Source organism: Hypomesus transpacificus, unplaced genomic scaffold (genome assembly GCF_021917145.1).
Source record: "Hypomesus transpacificus isolate Combined female unplaced genomic scaffold, fHypTra1 scaffold_359, whole genome shotgun sequence".
Lineage (NCBI taxonomy): Eukaryota > Metazoa > Chordata > Actinopteri > Osmeriformes > Osmeridae > Hypomesus > Hypomesus transpacificus.
The window spans coordinates 37,829-61,939 of NW_025813883.1; the positions used below are offsets into that span (position 1 = coordinate 37,829).

The 24,111-nt window shown below is 47.6% G+C and overlaps 1 protein-coding gene across 1 annotated transcript in view; it reads right to left on the reverse strand.

Moving 5' to 3' along the window:
* Positions 1–11,376: 11,376 nt before the first annotated feature.
* LOC124464525 (clathrin coat assembly protein AP180-like) overlaps positions 11,377–24,111 on the reverse strand; it is a gene marked incomplete at its 5' end in the record, with an annotated part of 31,047 nt that continues 18,312 nt past the window's right edge. Inside the window, 8 exons of the mRNA XM_047016411.1 lie at positions 11,377–12,641; positions 13,633–13,730; positions 13,987–14,067; positions 14,330–14,389; positions 15,476–15,507; positions 16,189–16,314; positions 21,138–21,191; positions 22,745–22,954. Coding sequence (XP_046872367.1) covers positions 13,644–13,730; positions 13,987–14,067; positions 14,330–14,389; positions 15,476–15,507; positions 16,189–16,314; positions 21,138–21,191; positions 22,745–22,954 — 650 coding nt within the window. The remainder of the gene's footprint in view (positions 12,642–13,632; positions 13,731–13,986; positions 14,068–14,329; positions 14,390–15,475; positions 15,508–16,188; positions 16,315–21,137; positions 21,192–22,744; positions 22,955–24,111) is intronic.

A 24,111-nucleotide genomic window follows, 5' to 3' on the forward strand; every position in this document is an offset into this window, starting at 1 on the left:
AGGCCCTAGAGGCCCCAAAGTTGGCCTGGCCTGTTCATCAGGGTCCCCCCTACCGTCATATTTTCCATTGGATGTGGACTTTTTTTGAGCCATATTCGCCTTGCCCTTTTGCAAGGCCCATAACTCTGCCTAGGAAGGCCCTAGAGGCCCCAAAGTTGGCCTGGCCTGTTCATCAGGGTCCCCCCTACGGTCATATTTTCCATTGGATTTGGACTTTTTTTGAGCCATATTCGCCTTGCCCTTTTGCAAGGCCCATAACTCTGCCTAGGAAGGCCCTAGAGGCCCCAAAGTTGGCCTGGCCTGTTCATCAGGGTCCCCCCTACGGTCATATTTTCCATTGGATTTGGACTTTTTTTGAGCCATATTCACCTTGCCCTTTTACAAGGCCCATAACTCTGCCTAGGAAGGCCCTAGAGGCCCCAAAGTTGGCCTGGCCTGTTCATCAGGGTCCCCCCTACGGTCATATTTTCCATTGGATTTGGACTTTTTTTGAGCCATATTCACCTTGCCCTTTTGCAAGGCCCATAACTCTGCCTAGGAAGGCCCTAGAGGCCCCAAAGTTGGCCTGGCCTGTTCATCAGGGTCCCCCCTACGGTCATATTTTCCATTGGATTTGGACTTTTTTTGAGCCATATTCACCTTGCCCTTTTGCAAGGCCCATAACTCTGCCTAGGAAGGCCCTAGAGGCCCCAAAGTTGGCCTGGCCTGTTCATCAGAGTCCCCCCTACGGTCATATTTTCCATTGGATTTGGACTTTTTTTGAGCCATATTCACCTTGCCCTTTTGCAAGGCCCATAACTCTGCCTAGGAAGGCCCTAGAGGCCCCAAAGTTGGCCTGGCCTGTTCATCAGGGTCCCCCCTACGGTCATATTTTCCATTGGATTTGGACTTTTTTTGAGCCATATTCACCTTGCCCTTTTGCAAGGCCCATAACTCTGCCTAGGAAGGCCCTAGAGGCCCCAAAGTTGGCCTGGCCTGTTCATCAGAGTCCCCCCTACGGTCATATTTTCCATTGGATTTGGACTTTTTTTGAGCCATATTCACCTTGCCCTTTTGCAAGGCCCATAACTCTGCCTAGGAAGGCCCTAGAGGCCCCAAAGTTGGCCTGGCCTGTTCATCAGGGTCCCCCCTACGGTCATATTTTCCATTGGATTTGGACTTTTTTTGAGCCATATTCACCTTGCCCTTTTGCAAGGCCCATAACTCTGCCTAGGAAGGCCCTAGAGGCCCCAAAGTTGGCCTGGCCTGTTCATCAGGGTCCCCCCTACGGTCATATTTTCCATTGGATTTGGACTTTTTTTGAGCCATATTCACCTTGCCCTTTTGCAAGGCCCATAACTCTGCCTAGGAAGGCCCTAGAGGCCCCAAAGTAGGCCTGGCCTGTTCATCAGGGTCCCCCCTACGGTCATATTTTCCATTGGATTTGGACTTTTTTTGAGCCATATTCGCCTTGCCCTTTTGCAAGGCCCATAACTCTTTCTAGGAAGGCCCTAGAGGCCCCAAAGTTGGCCTGGCCTGTTCATCAGGGTCCCCCCTACGGTCATATTTTCCATTGGATGTGGACTTTTTTTGAGCCATATTCGCCTTGCCCTTTTGCAAGGCCCATAACTCTGCCTAGGAAGGCCCTAGAGGCCCCAAAGTTGGCCTGGCCTGTTCATCAGGGTCCCCCCTACGGTCATATTTTCCATTGGATTTGGACTTTTTTTGAGCCATATTCGCCTTGCCCTTTTGCAAGGCCCATAACTCTGCCTAGGAAGGCCCTAGAGGCCCCAAAGTTGGCCTGGCCTGTTCATCAGGGTCCCCCCTACGGTCATATTTTCCATTGGATTTGGACTTTTTTTGAGCCATATTCGCCTTGCCCTTTTGCAAGGCCCATAACTCTGCCTAGGAAGGCCCTAGAGGCCCCAAAGTTGGCCTGGCCTGTTCATCAGGGTCCCCCCTACGGTCATATTTTCCATTGGATTTGGACTTTTTTTGAGCCATATTCACCTTGCCCTTTTGCAAGGCCCATAACTCTGCCTAGGAAGGCCCTAGAGGCCCCAAAGTTGGCCTGGCCTGTTCATCAGGGTCCCCCCTACCGTCATATTTTCCATTGGATTTGGACTTTTTTTGAGCCATATTCACCTTGCCCTTTTGCAAGGCCCATAACTCTGCCTAGGAAGGCCCTAGAGGCCCCAAAGTTGGCCTGGCCTGTTCATCAGGGTCCCCCCTACGGTCATATTTTCCATTGGATTTGGACTTTTTTTGAGCCATATTCGCCTTGCCCTTTTGCAAGGCCCATAACTCTGCCTAGGAAGGCCCTAGAGGCCCCAAAGTTGGCCTGGCCTGTTCATCAGAGTCCCCCCTACGGTCATATTTTCCATTGGATTTGGACTTTTTTTGAGCCATATTCACCTTGCCCTTTTGCAAGGCCCATAACTCTGCCTAGGAAGGCCCTAGAGGCCCCAAAGTTGGCCTGGCCTGTTCATCAGGGTCCCCCCTACGGTCATATTTTCCATTGGATTTGGACTTTTTTTGAGCCATATTCGCCTTGCCCTTTTGCAAGGCCCATAACTCTGCCTAGGAAGGCCCTAGAGGCCCCAAAGTTGGCCTGGCCTGTTCATCAGGGTCCCCCCTACGGTCATATTTTCCATTGGATTTGGACTTTTTTTGAGCCATATTCACCTTGCCCTTTTGCAAGGCCCATAACTCTGCCTAGGAAGGCCCTAGAGGCCCCAAAGTTGGCCTGGCCTGTTCATCAGGATCCCCCCTACGGTCATATTTTCCATTGGATTTGGACTTTTTTTGAGCCATATTCGCCTTGCCCTTTTGCAAGGCCCATAACTCTGCCTAGGAAGGCCCTAGAGGCCCCAAAGTTGGCCTGGCCTGTTCATCAGGGTCCCCCCTACGGTCATATTTTCCATTGGATTTGGACTTTTTTTGAGCCATATTCACCTTGCCCTTTTGCAAGGCCCATAACTCTGCCTAGGAAGGCCCTAGAGGCCCCAAAGTTGGCCTGGCCTGTTCATCAGAGTCCCCCCTACGGTCATATTTTCCATTGGATTTGGACTTTTTTTGAGCCATATTCGCCTTGCCCTTTTGCAAGGCCCATAACTCTGCCTAGGAAGGCCCTAGAGGCCCCAAAGTTGGCCTGGCCTGTTCATCAGGGTCCCCCCTACGGTCATATTTTCCATTGGATTTGGACTTTTTTTGAGCCATATTCACCTTGCCCTTTTGCAAGGCCCATAACTCTGCCTAGGAAGGCCCTAGAGGCCCCAAAGTTGGCCTGGCCTGTTCATCAGGGTCCCCCCTACGGTCATATTTTCCATTGGATTTGGACTTTTTTTGAGCCATATTCACCTTGCCCTTTTGCAAGGCCCATAACTCTGCCTAGGAAGGCCCTAGAGGCCCCAAAGTTGGCCTGGCCTGTTCATCAGGGTCCCCCCTACGGTCATATTTTCCATTGGATTTGGACTTTTTTTGAGCCATATTCACCTTGCCCTTTTGCAAGGCCCATAACTCTGCCTAGGAAGGCCCTAGAGGCCCCAAAGTTGGCCTGGCCTGTTCATCAGGGTCCCCCCTACGGTCATATTTTCCATTGGATTTGGACTTTTTTTGAGCCATATTCACCTTGCCCTTTTGCAAGGCCCATAACTCTGCCTAGGAAGGCCCTAGAGGCCCCAAAGTTGGCCTGGCCTGTTCATCAGGGTCCCCCCTACGGTCATATTTTCCATTGGATTTGGACTTTTTTTGAGCCATATTCACCTTGCCCTTTTGCAAGGCCCATAACTCTGCCTAGGAAGGCCCTAGAGGCCCCAAAGTTGGCCTGGCCTGTTCATCAGGGTCCCCCCTACGGTCATATTTTCCATTGGATTTTGACTTTTTTTGAGCCATATTCACCTTGCCCTTTTGCAAGGCCCATAACTCTGCCTAGGAAGGCCCTAGAGGCCCCAAAGTTGGCCTGGCCTGTTCATCAGAGTCCCCCCTACGGTCATATTTTCCATTGGATTTGGACTTTTTTTGAGCCATATTCACCTTGCCCTTTTGCAAGGCCCATAACTCTTTCTAGGAAGGCCCTAGAGGCCCCAAAGTTGGCCTGGCCTGTTCATCAGGGTCCCCCCTACGGTCATATTTTCCATTGGATTTGGACTTTTTTTGAGCCATATTCGCCTTGCCCTTTTGCAAGGCCCATAACTCTGCCTAGGAAGGCCCTAGAGGCCCCAAAGTTGGCCTGGCCTGTTCATCAGGGTCCCCCCTACGGTCATATTTTCCATTGGATTTGGACTTTTTTTGAGCCATATTCGCCTTGCCCTTTTGCAAGGCCCATAACTCTGCCTAGGAAGGCCCTAGAGGCCCCAAAGTTGGCCTGGCCTGTTCATCAGGGTCCCCCCTACGGTCATATTTTCCATTGGATTTGGACTTTTTTTGAGCCATATTCGCCTTGCCCTTTTGCAAGGCCCATAACTCTGCCTAGGAAGGCCCTAGAGGCCCCAAAGTTGGCCTGGCCTGTTCATCAGGGTCCCCCCTACGGTCATATTTTCCATTGGATTTGGACTTTTTTTGAGCCATATTCGCCTTGCCCTTTTGCAAGGCCCATAACTCTGCCTAGGAAGGCCCTAGAGGCCCCAAAGTTGGCCTGGCCTGTTCATCAGGGTCCCCCCTACGGTCATATTTTCCATTGGATTTGGACTTTTTTTGAGCCATATTCACCTTGCCCTTTTGCAAGGCCCATAACTCTGCCTAGGAAGGCCCTAGAGGCCCCAAAGTTGGCCTGGCCTGTTCATCAGGGTCCCCCCTACGGTCATATTTTCCATTGGATTTGGACTTTTTTTGAGCCATATTCACCTTGCCCTTTTGCAAGGCCCATAACTCTGCCTAGGAAGGCCCTAGAGGCCCCAAAGTTGGCCTGGCCTGTTCATCAGGGTCCCCCCTACGGTCATATTTTCCATTGGATTTGGACTTTTTTTGAGCCATATTCACCTTGCCCTTTTGCAAGGCCCATAACTCTGCCTAGGAAGGCCCTAGAGGCCCCAAAGTTGGCCTGGCCTGTTCATCAGGGTCCCCCCTACGGTCATATTTTCCATTGGATTTGGACTTTTTTTGAGCCATATTCGCCTTGCCCTTTTGCAAGGCCCATAACTCTGCCTAGGAAGGCCCTAGAGGCCCCAAAGTTGGCCTGGCCTGTTCATCAGAGTCCCCCCTACGGTCATATTTTCCATTGGATTTGGACTTTTTTTGAGCCATATTCACCTTGCCCTTTTGCAAGGCCCATAACTCTGCCTAGGAAGGCCCTAGAGGCCCCAAAGTTGGCCTGGCCTGTTCATCAGAGTCCCCCCTACGGTCATATTTTCCATTGGATTTTGACTTTTTTTGAGCCATATTCACCTTGCCCTTTTGCAAAGCCCATAACTCTTTCTAGGAAGGCCCTAGAGGCCCCAAAGTTGGCCTGGCCTGTTCATCAGGGTCCCCCCTACGGTCATATTTTCCATTGGATTTGGACTTTTTTTGAGCCATATTCGCCTTGCCCTTTTGCAAGGCCCATAACTCTGCCTAGGAAGGCCCTAGAGGCCCCAAAGTTGGCCTGGCCTGTTCATCAGGGTCCACCCTACGGCCATATTTTCCATTGGATTTGGACTTTTTTTGAGCCATATTCACCTTGCCCTTTTGCAAGGCCCATAACTCTGCCTAGGAAGGCCCTAGAGGCCCCAAAGTTGGCCTGGCCTGTTCATCAGGGTCCCCCCTACGGTCATATTTTCCATTGGATTTGGACTTTTTTTGAGCCATATTCGCCTTGCCCTTTTGCAAGGCCCATAACTCTGCCTAGGAAGGCCCTAGAGAACCCAAAGTTGGCCTGGCCTGTTCATCAGGGTCCCCCCTACGGCCATATTTTCCATTGGATTTTGACTTTTTTTGAGCCATATTCACCTTGCCCTTTTGCAAAGCCCATAACTCTTTCTAGGAAGGCCCTAGAGGCCCCAAAGTTGGCCTGGCCTGTTCATCAGGGACCCCCCTACGGTCATATTTTCCATTGGATTTGGACTTTTTTTGAGCCATATTCGCCTTGCCCTTTTGCAAGGCCCATAACTCTGCCTAGGAAGGCCCTAGAGGCCCCAAAGTTGGCCTGGCCTGTTCATCAGAGTTCCCCCTACGGTCATATTTTCCATTGGATTTGGACTTTTTTTGAGCCATATTCACCTTGCCCTTTTGCAAGGCCCATAACTCTGCCTAGGAAGGCCCTAGAGGCCCCAAAGTTGGCCTGGCCTGTTCATCAGGGTCCCCCCTACGGTCATATTTTCCATTGGATTTGGACTTTTTTTGAGCCATATTCACCTTGCCCTTTTGCAAGGCCCATAACTCTGCCTAGGAAGGCCCTAGAGGCCCCAAAGTTGGCCTGGCCTGTTCATCAGGGTCCCCCCTACGGTCATATTTTCCATTGGATTTGGACTTTTTTTGAGCCATATTCACCTTGCCCTTTTGCAAGGCCCATAACTCTGCCTAGGAAGGCCCTAGAGGCCCCAAAGTTGGCCTGGCCTGTTCATCAGGGTCCCCCCTACGGTCATATTTTCCATTGGATTTGGACTTTTTTTGAGCCATATTCACCTTGCCCTTTTGCAAGGCCCATAACTCTGCCTAGGAAGGCCCTAGAGGCCCCAAAGTTGGCCTGGCCTGTTCATCAGAGTCCCCCCTACGGTCATATTTTCCATTGGATTTTGACTTTTTTTGAGCCATATTCACCTTGCCCTTTTGCAAAGCCCATAACTCTTTCTAGGAAGGCCCTAGAGGCCCCAAAGTTGGCCTGGCCTGTTCATCAGGGTCCCCCCTACGGTAATATTTTCCATTGGATTTGGACTTTTTTTGAGCCATATTCGCCTTGCCCTTTTGCAAGGCCCATAACTCTGCCTAGGAAGGCCCTAGAGGCCCCAAAGTTGGCCTGGCCTGTTCATCAGAGTTCCCCCTACGGTCATATTTTCCATTGGATTTGGACTTTTTTTGAGCCATATTCACCTTGCCCTTTTGCAAGGCCCATAACTCTGCCTAGGAAGGCCCTAGAGGCCCCAAAGTTGGCCTGGCCTGTTCATCAGGGTCCACCCTACGGCCATATTTTCCATTGGATTTGGACTTTTTTTGAGCCATATTCACCTTGCCCTTTTGCAAGGCCCATAACTCTGCCTAGGAAGGCCCTAGAGGCCCCAAAGTTGGCCTGGCCTGTTCATCAGGGTCCCCCCTACGGTCATATTTTCCATTGGATTTGGACTTTTTTTGAGCCATATTCGCCTTGCCCTTTTGCAAGGCCCATAACTCTGCCTAGGAAGGCCCTAGAGAACCCAAAGTTGGCCTGGCCTGTTCATCAGGGTCCCCCCTACGGCCATATTTTCCATTGGATTTTGACTTTTTTTGAGCCATATTCACCTTGCCCTTTTGCAAAGCCCATAACTCTTTCTAGGAAGGCCCTAGAGGCCCCAAAGTTGGCCTGGCCTGTTCATCAGGGACCCCCCTACGGTCATATTTTCCATTGGATTTGGACTTTTTTTGAGCCATATTCGCCTTGCCCTTTTGCAAGGCCCATAACTCTGCCTAGGAAGGCCCTAGAGGCCCCAAAGTTGGCCTGGCCTGTTCATCAGAGTTCCCCCTACGGTCATATTTTCCATTGGATTTGGACTTTTTTTGAGCCATATTCACCTTGCCCTTTTGCAAGGCCCATAACTCTGCCTAGGAAGGCCCTAGAGGCCCCAAAGTTGGCCTGGCCTGTTCATCAGGGTCCCCCCTACGGTCATATTTTCCATTGGATTTGGACTTTTTTTGAGCCATATTCACCTTGCCCTTTTGCAAGGCCCATAACTCTGCCTAGGAAGGCCCTAGAGGCCCCAAAGTTGGCCTGGCCTGTTCATCAGGGTCCCCCCTACGGTCATATTTTCCATTGGATTTGGACTTTTTTTGAGCCATATTCACCTTGCCCTTTTGCAAGGCCCATAACTCTGCCTAGGAAGGCCCTAGAGGCCCCAAAGTTGGCCTGGCCTGTTCATCAGGGTCCCCCCTACGGTCATATTTTCCATTGGATTTGGACTTTTTTTGAGCCATATTCACCTTGCCCTTTTGCAAGGCCCATAACTCTGCCTAGGAAGGCCCTAGAGGCCCCAAAGTTGGCCTGGCCTGTTCATCAGAGTCCCCCCTACGGTCATATTTTCCATTGGATTTTGACTTTTTTTGAGCCATATTCACCTTGCCCTTTTGCAAAGCCCATAACTCTTTCTAGGAAGGCCCTAGAGGCCCCAAAGTTGGCCTGGCCTGTTCATCAGGGTCCCCCCTACGGTAATATTTTCCATTGGATTTGGACTTTTTTTGAGCCATATTCGCCTTGCCCTTTTGCAAGGCCCATAACTCTGCCTAGGAAGGCCCTAAAGGCCCCAAAGTTGGCCTGGCCTGTTCATCAGAGTTCCCCCTACGGTCATATTTTCCATTGGATTTGGACTTTTTTTGAGCCATATTCACCTTGCCCTTTTGCAAGGCCCATAACTCTGCCTAGGAAGGCCCTAGAGGCCCCAAAGTTGGCCTGGCCTGTTCATCAGGGTCCCCCCTACGGTCATATTTTCCATTGGATTTGGACTTTTTTTGAGCCATATTCACCTTGCCCTTTTGCAAGGCCCATAACTCTGCCTAGGAAGGCCCTAGAGGCCCCAAAGTTGGCCTGGCCTGTTCATCAGGGTCCCCCCTACGGTCATATTTTCCATTGGATTTGGACTTTTTTTGAGCCATATTCACCTTGCCCTTTTGCAAGGCCCATAACTCTGCCTAGGAAGGCCCTAGAGGCCCCAAAGTTGGCCTGGCCTGTTCATCAGGGTCCCCCCTACGGTCATATTTTCCATTGGATTTGGACTTTTTTTGAGCCATATTCACCTTGCCCTTTTGCAAGGCCCATAACTCTGCCTAGGAAGGCCCTACAGGTCCCAAAGTTGGCCTGGCCTGTTCATCAGAGTCCCCTCTACGGTCATATTTTTCATTGGATTTGGATTTTTTTTGGACCATATTCGCCTTGCCCTTTTGCAGGGCCCATAACTCTGCCTAGGAAGGCCCTAGAGGTCCCAAAGTTGGCCTGGCCTGTTCATCAGAGTCCCCTCTACGGTTGTGTTTTCCATTGTTCCATCCCTTTTGAAGGGCTGAATACGTTAAAGCCTACCTAATCACTGTACCTTGACGGATGTACAAATACAATTAAAACCTTATGAATAAATAGGATATCTTGTCAGATACTGCATGATCCAAATATAGTATTATTTGATACATTTTGAAAGTTTTCATTACATTTTGGGCATGAAATCCATGCTGAATCCACCCTTCTGAAGGGATCAGTTTAATCCAGATTTTTTGGATCAAAGTGATCCAAATCCTACAAAAAAGTTCTGAAAAACCCAAACTAAAGGTTTGATCCGGATCAAAACCAAGATTGGATTACGGGATCTAATCCGATTATGTAATCCGTTTTTTCTTTTGAAAAACTCATTTTCAAGATTTGATCCAATCTGTTATCCAAAATCCAAGTGGATTACTTTTGAAAAACCGGGCTCTGTAGGATTCAAAATCTTTGTGTCTAATCCAATATGTAATGATTGTATTAAATGACACAAATATGTGTTCTAGAAAGAATGGTCTGGAGTCGCAGAGGTCCGATAATATCAGCTTTAATGCAGCAGTTGGAAATCAACAAGTATAGAGCTCTGGGGTTGTCTACGTTTCCCTACCCGCAACAGAGTTTGGGCTGGTTCACGAAGTCCAACTGACTATCTGTCCCTCCCCCAGCATATATTATACAGTGCAGTAAAACAAAAAACACAAGAAGAGGGTTGAGCTTGTTCTCCTGTGCAGTAGGGAGTTGTTCTTGCCTACGCGTCCCACCTGCTCGGGTGCTGTCTAAGCCCGGTTTCAAGGTTGCTTCTAAAATGGAGAGATAACAACACAAAATACAGCCTGTTTCCCACACCCTGTGTGAGACACACTGTTTAAGCCTGAGCACACTTCTAAGTTCATAAGACATCAATGTAATAAGCACAATACATAACTTTAATACATGCATCCTTTATAAAGTCTTACGAGCATTGTTCCCGTTGCTATATAGTAGGCCTAATGCAATTTTGTAGTGAGAGTATATTTCGTACCTATTCTAATTTTTGAGTCCGGATGATGGATGCCACAGTGTACCTGCTCAAATTTGGCTGTACTCTTTGCCCAGGCTCCCTCATTGTTAGACCATGGTTGCAGCGGCTCGGATCTCATCAGAGATTATGGTCCTTGGCCTTCCTCATCCTCGTCCTCCCCATCCTCCTCTTACTCTCACTCCTCTGGCTCTGCCTCTGCCTGTGCTTCCAATCCATTACTCCAAAACAGCCCTTTTATGCTAAAGCTCTGATTGCTAATTGTAAAAGTGTGTGACAGGTGTTTTCCCATGCGACGAGTCAGTGTGGTCCTTGTGAAAACAAAAGATTTCCTTCATGAAAATTGTGCCAAATGTAAAGAATTGTGTTTATTGTTTTGAAAAAAGTGTGCTTTAGAACTGTAATGTGAGTGTAAAGCAAGAATTGTGCTTGTAGATAAGCAGAATTGGTTCAGGGGGTTGGTGCATGAGTTACATGTTGTGGTCATTGTGTCTCAAGTAATAGTATTTGTGTGTAAACAACTGAGAAAAACTGTAATTGGGAGTACATCTACTCTGTAGGGCCACCATGAGGCCACGTTGGCCAAGGGGCTCTGGAAAGCTACTTTCAGCATGCCCAATTTGATAAAAGTTACAAGTGGGCAAAGGAATTACGGTTTTTGGAGGAAAACTAAAAAATAAGAAAGGTAACAAAGAAGGCAGATCATCATGGAAGAATCTTTATCACTTGTCCTGCCGGGGACAACAACCTTAAGATTTGGAAATGACCGTTCTTAGCCACTGAGCCATGGCAAGTAAAATATTTGTTCACCCTTCAAATAACCATTTATCAATTCATTTCCAACCTTTCAAAAGCATAGTATGTGTCGACAGAGTGAGTTTCATGCACGTGCCACTTTCCTAGTTAGTTAGCCAGGGGGTGCATTTCGTGGCAAGGGTACAGATGTGAGTGACCCTCATGGCTCAAACTTAGCCTCCTTTGCAATACAAGATAGATTTCTGCACACATCTGTGTGTGTGTGTCAAAAGTCAGTACACCTTCACCTGCCTGAAAGTAATTGTTACATTTTGTCTTGTGTGTAAAATCATAAAGCTCATGTGTCATCCAGTGTCATGAGCAGGGCATGGCAGAATGCTGTTGTGATTAGCATTCCACAGGGGGATCTAGGTCACTGCTTTATTCGGAGGTCATGCCATCCTCACACCATGTGTTGTAAGAGTCAACTCTAGTCTTCACCCAGATAAACATTTCATCACATTCTCGTTTTATTAGTCTTTTTTTCACAACAGATTAAGATACAGTAATCACTTTTGGAGAAAAAAACACAAACATCCAGTGTATATCTGAGTGCTTTACAGTGAAAGACTTCTTTAGCACCACCATTGGAGACTGTACAACCACACTGATCTGCTCCACAAACACATGGGCCAGGGGGCCCATCTCTTAACACACCACCTCTCCTTGTACCCTTCTCTCTGCAACCCCTGATCAGCAAGCAAGATGTGGAGGTTTATGCTAGCTGACTTTTTTGTAGGTACCTAATTTGTTGTTCGAATTGGAGAGGAGACAAGAAAAGGAGACAAAGAAAGGTGGAGTATTGGAACACAGCCCAGGTCAACCTGGATTGACATGCTAAGATGCAGTACCACTCCACACCACCAAGGAGAGCAATAGGGAATACTTGGGGCTGAGTTTGCCTTCAAACTTGCCTCTGAATACAGATGAGATTATGTACAAGAGGGAAAGGGACTTTTTGCTTTTTTTTCCACCATGGGATTCATAAACATGACAAAAATATATGATACAATTTCTTTCAAAATAAATATTAAATAAATATAGGTGAAATCTATCTTTAAAATGATCTGAAATGTATATGTCAATTCGAACATAGTCAAAAAGTTTTGCATGTAAATCACAATCCTTCAAAGGGACAAAATATAAAACAAAAATAAGATCAACAGAAAGCATGAGTTGACATGATTTGTCTCTACGAAAAACAAAGTTTGTGGTGAAAATTGCAGGCCTATATAGGCCTGTAACTGTTGTCAGAGAGTCTGGCTGGTAGGATGGAGGGAGAGAACCAAGCATGGAGGGATGTAATAAACACAGCTCAGTATTGACTGGACAACAGGGAGTGAAAGGGCAGGGATTGGCCACACATCAAAAACAGTCCACAATAAACAACACAGTCCTCGCCTGGGAAAACACATATCCACCATTCCAAGTCAGCTGATGAGCAGAAAATCCAGAATAAATCTAAATACACTTGTTTTTTATGGTTCTTTTTTCTCTTAGTTTAAGTCAAGGATAACATTGAAGAACACACTCACGCACATACACTGTTTTTGATTTCTGTATCTATGAGTTCACAATCACAATTTGTGCTACAACATTAGACGGAAAGGGCAGAGTTTAAGAAGGGAGGAGCCGAGTAGTGCTGATGGCTGATTGGCTGGGATATGACGAGGGAGGTGGGGTAACGAGGGCGCACATCCACATCCACAACGACAACTGCTGGAAGAGGGGAGAGAGAGACGGCACGACCTGTTAAACTGTCAACAATCTTGGTTGATCTTTAAAGGTCCCATGGCATGCTGTTTTTGGATGTTTTTATACATAGGGGTTATTGTTCCCCTAATACTGTATCTGAAGTATTTTTCCCGAAATTCAGCCTTGGTGAAGAATAACAGCCACTACGTGCAGTCCCACAATGAGCTTTCCTTAAGACGTGCCATTTCTGTGTCTGTAGCTTTAACCTTGAGTTCCCGAAGGTTCACAACGACCCATCGTTGTGCTGCGACAACTTTACCCAACACAAAAACAAATGAAAAACATTTTCTTTTAACCTTCGCGCTGTGGGGGGTCTGAGACAGCCCGACAGTTAAAAGAAAATGCTGCACTTTGTTTTTGTATTGGGTAAAGTGCTCGGAACACAACGGTGGGTCGCAATGACTGAAGGGTCCCAATGACCCTAAGGTAACACAAGGGTTCAATGCTATGAAGAGGAGAGAGGAGGGGCTAACTACCAAGCGTCAGTCGTTTACAAGCCATGATGTCTTGAGGAAAAACCAATATCGCGCTCGCACAGTCGTAACTCATTTTTTCATTGGTAGGCCAAATTCTGTGTGGGGAAAGCAGAGAATGGGGAGGTAAACTTTCCCCTTATGATGACATAAGGGGAAGATTTTCATATCGGAGCATTTGAGCTTTAATTTTCTCAAAGGCGGAGAAGAATACCCAGGGCTTGGTTTACGCCTATCAACATTTCTAGCCACTGGGGGGCCAAAGGCAGGTTGGGGGAACTCATATTAATGTTAAATAACATCAAAGTGAAATATTCATGCCATGGGATCTTTAAACTAATTTTTTTTACATTGTAATTATCTGAACATTTCTGAATCCAGTTTCAGCCAGCAGGGTTGTGTGAGAAGAATTGTACCAGGGCGGGTTTGGGCTGGAGGAGGAGGTGTTCCTAGGAGTGTTAAGACTAGGGGAGGAGGTGTACCTGGGGGAGGTCTACATGAAGTCTTTGATGTTGAGATCATCCAGGGCATTCTTCGGGGGTGGAGGCCTGCGGGGGCTCTGAGTCATGCCTGGAGACATCTAGGGATGAGATAGGGGATAGTTACAGGTACAGGTCTGTATGTTGGCTTGAGCGTGTATGCTGGCCAGATGAAGCCACCATGTCAGTACCCTGTACAGCTGCAGCTCTGAGTAGCCTAACCACTAAAGAGAAATCTGAACGTAGTTCCTCCTCAGGGCAGCATAACAGGACAGTATGATAGGGCTCGGATGGCAGCATGACTGATGATGTGTGTTTTAGTGTGTATGGGATGTGTCTGTGAGTGTGTGTCCATACCGGGGCTCCGGAGGCCCCGGCTGGAGGGAAGCCTGGCCTGACGATCGGCATCATGGGCGCTCCAACCCCGGGGGCCCCAGACTGGGAGAGCCAGAGAGAGAGGGAAAAGAGACAGAAGAGAGAGAGGAAAGAGAGAGATGGAGATGAGACCGAGACAGGGGGTGGAAGGAAATGAGAGTAGTGAGATACCACAGTGGACCTGTTGAGAGCTGATGGGCAGCCTACAGGGGTCAATGGCCATCTTAGGTGCTCCTACAGGTCAAAGGTCATGAGGTTGACTGAGGTCAGAGACCTAAAGGTTGTAAGGTCAAGAGACCGGGGGGGGGGGGGGGGAGTGTCTTACCATGCAGAGTCCAGGGTTAGGGAAAGAGCCCATATAAGGAGGCATTCCCATGGGGACGTTCTAGGGGTGTGGAGGGGGGGGGGACAGGAGGGAGGACATTACTACATAAGACATCACACACGTCAACAACATTTAACACGACTCAACAAGATTTACAGACACAAACAAAACTGTGAGACATTGTGGAGACAAACAACAACACTTTTAAATGTACTGAGACATAATGCAGCACACAACACCAGAACTATCATCTCATGCACCTGTGTAGGGTTAGGGCAGGGGTGGCCAATCCTGGTCCTCGAGGGCCACTGTCCTGCATGTTTTAGATGTTTCCCTGCTCCAACACACCTGATTCAAATGAATGGTCATTACCCGGCTTCCACAGAGCTTGATAATGACCCATTCATTTGAAACAGGTGTGCTGGAGCAGGGAAATATCCTAAACATGCAGGACAGTGGCACTCGAGGACCAGGATTGGCCACCCCTGGGTTAGGGTAAGGGTTGAGGAGCCGAGAGGAAGCAGCCAAATTAGCAGGCAGGACAGTTTAGTTATAACCGTCTGGCGGCAGTAGTGATTCATTCACTACAAGAATACCTGAGGCCATTACTATCTGTGCTCATCTATGCAATACAAGTCAAAAAGCGACCGGCTATAATGCATTCCTTGAATGTAAAACCTAAAAAGGAGAATAGATATGTTTGCCTGTTCAGTGGTGTTCTACTCCTTAATTCTGATTGTATCTGTGCTGTTGTAAAAAGCACTGCCACCGCAGTTGAATACCCTGACCAGAGAAAGCTGAAGCCGCTTCTCTCATTCTGAACCACAAGTTCTCATTCCTGCACATGAACTGTTAATGGATGGGATGATATTTACTAGTTACAAGTAAGATATTGACAGCTCTAGCTTACACTAATACAACCTTATTTATGTCTACTTATATAGCTGTGAGGGAATTATGGTGAACTTGGGGTGGGGGTTAAAGTTGGACAACTGTCTCTGGGTGATGCTTCCTCTATCAAACTTCCTGGCCCTGAGATTGGACCACCCTGGAAAGGCAGATGAGGCCATGCCTTTACCATGCTGCTCCATGCTGACTGACACACACAACATTTACCATGGGGGCACCCCAGCTAGGTGGAGCTACCTGAGGGGGGGCTGCAGGGCCCATTCCCAGATCTATGGAGGGAGAGGAAGAGGGGGAGAAAAGGATGGAGAGGGAGGGGGAAGGAGAGAAGAGAGGGATATAGAGAAGGAGGAAGAGAGACAAATGGAAAAACAGATTGAAAGTATGCCAGAATACCTCATACATTCTGTCACAATATCACCCTATTAAGCGCTATGTGATTATAAAGTAACTTAAATACTGTGTTCATCCACTAGTTCTGTGTGGGGTACACTGTAGACTACTGGAGTGTTCTACTATGGGGTGTTTGGTGCCTACTGCCAAGGCAGGTTTAGCCATGGTGGAGTGTTCTACTATGGGGTGTTTAGTGCTTACTGCCAAGGCAGGTTTAGCCATGGTGGAGTGTTCTACTATGGGGTGTTTAGTGCTTACTGCCAAGGCAGGTTTAGCCATGGTGGAGTGTTCTACTATGGGGTGTTTAGTGCCTACTGCCAGGCAGGTTTGGCCATGGTGGAATGTTCTACTATGGGGTGTTTGGTGCCTACTGCCAGCCAGGTTAGCCACTAGTCCTGTGTGGGGTAGACTGTATGCCGGAGTGTTCTACTTACTGCCAGCCAGGTTAGCCACTAGTCCTGTGTGGGGTAGACTGTATGCCGGAGTGTTCTACTTACTGCCAGCCAGGTTAGCCACTAGTCCTGTGTGGGGTAGACTGTATGCCGGAGTGTTCTACTTACTGCCAGCCAGGTTAGCCATGGTGGAGTCCAGGTCTCCCATGGGCTTGCTGGGAGAAGAGGCTCCCATGGTGGAGGAGCCCTGTGGCGTCACAGCAGGCTTCATCACATCACCTAGCCCATCAAACACTGCAGACAGCAGGGGAGGGGGGATGGACAGGAGGGGAGAAGAGCGGGATGGAGGGAGAGGGTGACAGGAGGGAGAGAGAGATGGGGTCATGGGCAGAGAAAGGGGGGTAATAGTGAGAGGTGGATGGAAAATAAGAGGGACAGTTTAGAATCAAGCAGCTCAAATTCTCTACTACAGGGGGCATTACCATGACAACCAAATCAGAGGGTTTCCATGACAACAGTGATCAGAGAGGAGCAAGGGAACGTTGTCAAGAAGCAGGCTCTGGAACCCTTTCCTGAACACTTTAAAGTGTTACTAACCAGCCTCAACAAACACATCCACAAGCATGTGTACACAAAAGGATCCACACTTCTCACACACACTGTGTGTGTCTCACACACACACACCGGTACACTCACTGTCATGCACACATACGAATGGATACAGACTGTCACACACATGCACAAACACATGTAACAGTGATCCCCATGATTCCACATAATACAGTCCAATTTACAGTAATATAACCTTAAGCTGTAACAGTATTTTATCATATATTTACATAATTATTGAATCACCATGGTGATGCTGTTTTCTTTTAGATATCAATGAGACACAATGTAATAAGCACAATAAGGATTATAACTCATTTTCTTCTCATAAAAATTACACAGGGCAGGTAAGCGAAGCACGTATCCATCTACAAACTACAGTAACATGATTAGGGTTAGTCAGGGTCAGACACGTGCAGGAATGGCAGTGCTACAGATCAGGCTTTTGTAGTAGATGCTGGAGGTTGTCTGAGACATCTGGGACCAGTTGAGCTCTACTACTACTGCAATGCACTCTGGGAGGAAACAACACTGCACACACAAAGGGGCCAAAACACTCACCCAGTCAGAAGCAGGAAACAAGCAATGAGCCCAAAAGCCAGATGGAGAGGTGGCAAATGGAGGGAAAAGAGGGAAAGAAAAAAAGAAAATAACATGATGGAAATGTGAACAGAAAGGGAAGAAAGACAGAACAGGCAGGGATGTCCGTAGGCCACAGAAGCGGGGTGTTGATGAAGCCGGGGAAAAGAGTGAGAAAGAAAGGAGGGATAAAGAACACGGAGGAGGGAGAGAAACAGGGAGCGAAAAGTAGAGAAAAAGGGAGGGAGGGAGACAGAGGGAGGGAGAGATTGGAAGGAGAAGAGAGTTAAGCCGTCAGCAGTAGCTTTTGCAGACTGTCAGTTCTGAAACATGTTGTGAGACACTTAAGAGGCCTGTTCCATAAAGCGAGTTGACCGAATAAGCCAGGCTTGTGTCAGTTAGTCGGGCTCATTTCCAGTTGATTTGGTTCAATAAAGCCAGTTTTATGTAGTTCGAACTCAGTTACTATGGCAACTTCTGCTGCAAAACTAGCCTGGTCCGGCGCAGGCTGTCAGGCTTAGTGCGTGTTATTAACCAGACGTTCCTGTAACACTGACCTGACGGGAAAACGATGATTCACCACAGACTTTCTGGCGTGGTGCCATATTATAATTTTTATTTTAACCTATCAGTGAAAAATTTAATTTCATGAAAAAATCGACTTCAATAAATAAAACATTTAGGCTAATGCATTAAACACTGATGAACAATGATTTCAGAATAATACTAACCTATGTTTTACTTATGGTAGTTTGAGAAACGTTTAGGCAGATGCTACATAAAATGTCTCAGAAAGATCATAGCACATAAACCATGTACAATTGCAGAAACAAACCTACACTCACTGGCCACTTTATTAGGTACACCTCGCTAGTACCGGGTTGAACCCCCTTTTGCCTTCAGAACTGCCTTAATTCTCCGTCTCATACTTTCAACAAGGTGTTGGAAACTTTCCTCAGAGATTTTGGTCCATATAGACATGATAGCATCACGCAGTTGCTGCAGATGTGTCGGCTGCACATCCATGATGTGAATCTCCCGTTCCACCACATCCCAAAGGTGCTCTATTGGATTGAGATCTGGTGACTGTGGAGGCTATTGGAGTACAGTGAAGTCATTGTCATGATCAAGAAACCAGTTGATGATTTGAGCTTTGTGACATGGTGCATTATTCTGCTGGAAGTAGCCATCAGAAGATGGGTACACTGTGGTCATAAAGGGATGGACATGGTCAGCAACAACACTCAGGTAAGCTGTTTCATTTAAACGATGCTCTGGTGTTCTCCCAGGTGCTCTGTGCAATTGTAAGGTGTGGTGTGGGGAGGACCCAGATGCGAAAGAGATAGGAGGAAGGATAACAACACGGAACTGTAATTCAGACAAAACAAGAACATGGTGGGGATACTCAAATACAGCAAAACTGAGAAACAATGACTGAGCAGGACTGGACACATAACATGGACTCAAGTACAGAACAAGACACAACCAGTAACACTAATAAGAACTGAAACCACTGAATGAGACACAGATCAGAGGAACACTAGGGACTACACTGAACACTAGGGCAGGGGACACCAGGGCAGGGGACATTAGGGCAGGGGACACTACGGACTACACTGAACACTATGGCAGGAAATACCAGGGCAGGGGACATTAGGGACTACACTGAACACTAGGGCAGGAAATACCAGGGCAGGGGACACTAGGGACTACACTGAACACTAGGACAGGGGACACTAGGGACTACACTGAACACTAGGGCAGGGGACACCAGGGCAGGGGACACTAGGGACTACACTGAACACTAGGACAGGGGACACTAGGGACTACACTGAACATTAGGGCAGGAAATACCAGGGCAGGGGACACTAGGGCAGGGGACACCAGGGCAGGGGACACTAGGGCAGGGGACACTAGGGCAGGGGACACTAGGGACTACACTGAACACTAGGGCAGGGGACACCAGGGCAGGGGAAAGGGGACACTAGGGACTACACTGAACACTAGGGCAGGGGACACCAGGGCAGGGGAAAGGGGACACTAGGGACTACACTGAACACTAGGGCAGGGGACACTAGGGCAGGGGAAAGGGGACACTAGGGACTACACTGAACACTAGGGCAGGAAATACCAGGGCAGGGGACACTACGGACTACACAGAACACTAGGGCAGAAAACACCAGGGCAGGGGACACTAGGGCAGGAAACACCAGGGCAGGGGCTACTGGGCAGGGGACACTAGGGCAGGGGACACTAGGTACTACACTGAAAACTAGGGCAGGGGACAGTAGGGCAACGGACACTAGGGACTACACTGAACACTAGGGCAGGGGACACCAGGGCAGGGGACATTAGGGCAGGGGACACTAGGGACTACACTGAACACTAGGGCAGGGGACACTAGGGCAGGGGACACTAGGGACTACACTGAACACTAGGGCAGGGGACACCAGGGCAGGGGACACTAGGGCAGGGGACACTAGGGACTACACTGAACACTAGGGCAGGAAACACCAGGGCAGGGGACACTAGGGCAGGGGACACTAGGGACTACACTGAACACTAGGGCAGGGGACACCAGGGCAGGGGACACTAGGGCAGGAAACACTATGGCAGGGGACACTAGGGCAGGGGACACCAGGGCAGGGGACACACTGAACATGAAACCAGGGTATGGCCGCGATCGTGATACACCCTTACCCACTTTCCACCAAAGTGAACCGGGAGCTAGTTCGGAGCTGGTGCTAGAGCCAGTTCGTAGCTGGTTCAAGAATGGAGCGTTCTAAGAACCGGTTTGCTTTTCCACGGGCTAGAGAGCCACCCCAGAGCCACGTCATTGTAAACGTCTCATCTTTTCCAGCAACGCTAGCGCGGAAGTTCCAAACACAAAGCAGAGCCCAGAGAATGTCTAAAATGGGGAGAACTGCCACTCTTGTGAAACTTCCGGGATCTGGAATGGTTGCAGTTCCACTCTAGTTCCATATGAGGGCACTAATAAGCGAGTGCAGAATAAATGGAGGTCTATGGAGCTATACCCCTCAAAATCCACTTTTATCAGGATTACATTTTTGTCTAGTAATTTGAATTCTGAATTCGAAAGGGAAGTTAAAAAAAACATACTGCTGAGTGTTAGATTTTTTCCCCCCTTACTCTTCTAAAAAGCCTTTTAAAATGTCAATGACGTCATACACATCGTATGACCAGAGATGCTGCTTTACGGCAAACTTTGGTCACTTCCTTTTTTTGTCGAGGCATCGACAACACAGCTGACAGGTTAGGCTCTCCCTGTCAATACACATGCTAGAAAGTTTTGGCTTGCTAATGTTATTGCTAATGTTGCTAATGCTCTGACATTCTGATTCTGTTTTGGATGCCATCAAGCGGGATCTCTGGTCGCAGTGATTGGTCTGGCAGAGCCTGTCTAAAGGCTGTTCCTTTGTTCCCTGCCAGATCGTGACAGTATTTCTGTGTCTATTCTGTGTTTGGTTTTTGAACTCCTGCCTGTCCTTACATTTAGAGCCTGCCTGCCATTTTTGTGCCTGTTGTGAAATTTATGAAACCTTTCTCTTTTCACTCGGCTTCTACTGCTCTGTACATGCAACACGTCTGGAATATCTACAGGTACTACTGATATCTACAGGAAGTACTGATATCTACAGGACCAGAAATATCTACAGATACTACTGATATCTATAGTATTACTGATATATACAGCACTACAGATATCTACAGGTGCTACTGATATCTACAGTACTACTGATATCTACAGCACTACAAATATCTACAGGACAAGAGATATCTACAGTTCCAGAGATATACAGTACCAGGGATATCAGCAAGAACAGGTACAACATAGACCACAATGTGGGCGTGTCTGTGTGGGTGTGTCATGGGGAGAGGTGTGTCTACATCTGGTACGTCTGTCTTACCTGACATTAGCTCTGCTCCAGGGGCTGCTGGCTGGGGCTCGCCTCCAGTGGACTCTACCACATGAAACCAAACCATTCCATACAAGGCCAACGTGGGCCAAGCCAGGCCAAAGGAGGCCGTTCCAAGTGCAGCATGAGGGCAGAGAAGGGTTAAGAGTCAGCCTTCAGCTCCACACTGGGAAGCCCTATCCAGACAGAGTAGAGATACACACAGTAGATATCATTCACATGACTAACAGGAACATTCTCCTACTAGGTGAACTCACATACATAAGCACACAGAAACACACACAGAACTACATTCACACATACACGTGCATAAAACTGTGGTCTCAAGTAGTGTTGTCACAAAGACAGGTACTCTGGTACCAAGACGGTAAAAAAAAAATATATATAAAAAAAACGTAAGATACCAGAATTACTGAAGTACCGGGTTGCAGAGGCGGACCATGACAAGCACAGTGTTGCCAAAAGAAATCTCACCAGAGGTTGCTAGTGGCTCTCTTAAAATAAGTCACTAAAAGTCACTAGATTTGTCACTAGATTAGATTTTTTTGTCACAAGGGAAGACAAAAAGTTGCTAAATCTAGCGACACTGCAGGGGCTCCACTGAAGGTTGTTGACAAGAAAAGTGGAAGAGCCACTTATGGAAATACTTAAGGTGGGATATCAGAAGACAATGAGAACATTGTTGAGCCCCAGAAACCAATTTGCAAACATCACCGCTCATGTCCTTTATGGTTTGCAGCATACTGCAAATGTAATACCTAACAATGAGGCATATTAAAGGAGGGGGCACAACAGGGTTAACACATTTTTACAGAGGCTTTTAGATGACTGTTTGCCAAAATTTGTGTTTTGGAGTTTGGGATGTATATTTACTTTGTGCTTGTTGTGCGGAAAATCTAAAGAGCCCCATGAAGCGTGATGAATCCACTATTTCTATTTCTTATAAATGATGTTCAAGTCCATATTTGTATATTTCAGCTTTTTAAATGATCTTTAAGTCCTCTGCTGAGTTAGCTTCATGTCTACACTCAGTCCACACATGTTCTGCCTTCAGGCCTACAGTCTCCACACATGTTCTACCTTTAGGCCTACATGCATTGTGATTCTATTGATCTTCTGTTGTTGTCATAAGTAGGCTACAGCCTTAGGTATTGTAGGTGACTGTTACTGTCAACCAATGAGGGTTGTTCAGTAACTTATTTCAATTTTTTGGGAAATCGAAAATGGTATTGTGAAATTTCAATGGTATTGGTACAGACTACTGAAATGTTGGTACCTGACAACACTAGTCTCAAGCACACCACACTAATCTTATCCCAAAATAATGCATCAATCTGAAAGCTTTTACCAATCACAAGTGACTCTTAAGTCAATTGGCCGACATCAAACTACAAGCCTCCATCCAAGTTCTGACACATATCTGGCCCTGATCCACAATACAAATTAAAACTACAGAACTAGTGGATCCAACCTGATGAAGGAACACTATGAACCACACTCAGTAATTTGTGTATAATCAGGTTAAATGTCAACACAATTGGAATCATGGTAATATTGTGACATATGGCTGCATTTGAACCATGTTAATAATGAAATACCAAAAATGACCCCATCTAATGAGAACCCTCCCACCCCCTCCTCAGGGAAGAGCGAGGGGGGGGGCGAGGGACCCCCAAACAGGTCCATGATGTTTGAAGAGTCCGGTTTGGGTGGAGGGGCAGATGACAGGAGGGGGGCGGATGAGAGGAGGGGGGCGGATGAGAGGAGGGGGGCGGATGAGAGGAGGGGGGTGGAGGAGAAGCCATCTGCTGATTTGAAGGAGAGAAGGGGGTTAGAATACATATAAAGTATATACTAACATAGACACTGTACATTACACACACAATATATACAGTATATACCATACCAACAGACACGCTGCACTACACACTAGGGGTGCAACAACTCAACAAGCCTACGGTTCGGTTTGTATGGGGCTTTATGGGTTTCGGTTTGCATTTACATTTATGCATTTAGCAGACGCTTTTATCCAAAGCGAGTTCTAAGAGCTTTACAAAAGAGCATAGGTCACTGAGCATAACAACGAGGTAGTCCCAAACATTGCAAGCAGCCAAAACATGAAGCATACATTGTGAAAAAATAAACAAGTGCCAAGGGAAGACCCATAAGAGCAAGCAGTTATACAAGTTACAAATTAAAACAACATGAACCCCAAAATGTGCAAGACTGAACCTGTATAAGAACAATCAACAGTAAAATATTTCACAGCGAGTATAAGAGTTCAAGAGTTAACTTCGTTATAACTAACCTACAAGAGCAACAAGTCAATAAGAGTCATTGTGATCCTGGAGGAAACTAACATCAGGTCCAGTCAAGCATTCTTAAGTGCCGTTGTACTCCCGGAACAAGTGCGTCTTGAGCCTTTTCTTGAAGGTGGGGAGACAGTCAGTGTCCCTGATGGAGGTGGGGAGGTGATTCCACCATTGGGGGGCCAGGCAGGAGAAGAGCTTGTGTTGGGACCGGGCGGTCTTGAGCTGTGGGACCACCAGGCGGTTGTCTGAAGAAGACCGTTGGTGACGCGTGGGGGTGTAAAGCTGCAAGAGAGACTTGATGTAGTCGGGTGAAGTCCCATTCACTGCTCGGAAGGCCAGTACCAGGGTCTTGAATCTGATACGGGCGTTGATGGGTAGCCAGTGGAGAGAGATGAGGAGCGGGGTAACATGGGACTGTCTGGGTAGATTGTAGACCAGGTGGGCCGCTGCGTTCTGAATCCTCTGAAGAGGGCGGGTTGCACATGCTTGGAGACCAGCGAGCAGCGAGTTGCAGTAGTCCAACTTGGAGAGTACCAGTGCTTGGACTAGCAGCTGGGTGGAGTGCTCAGACAGGTATCTCCTGATCTTCTGGATGTGGGTGAATCTACACGACCGGGAGACTGCAGCAATGTGGGCTGTGAGGGAGAGCTCGT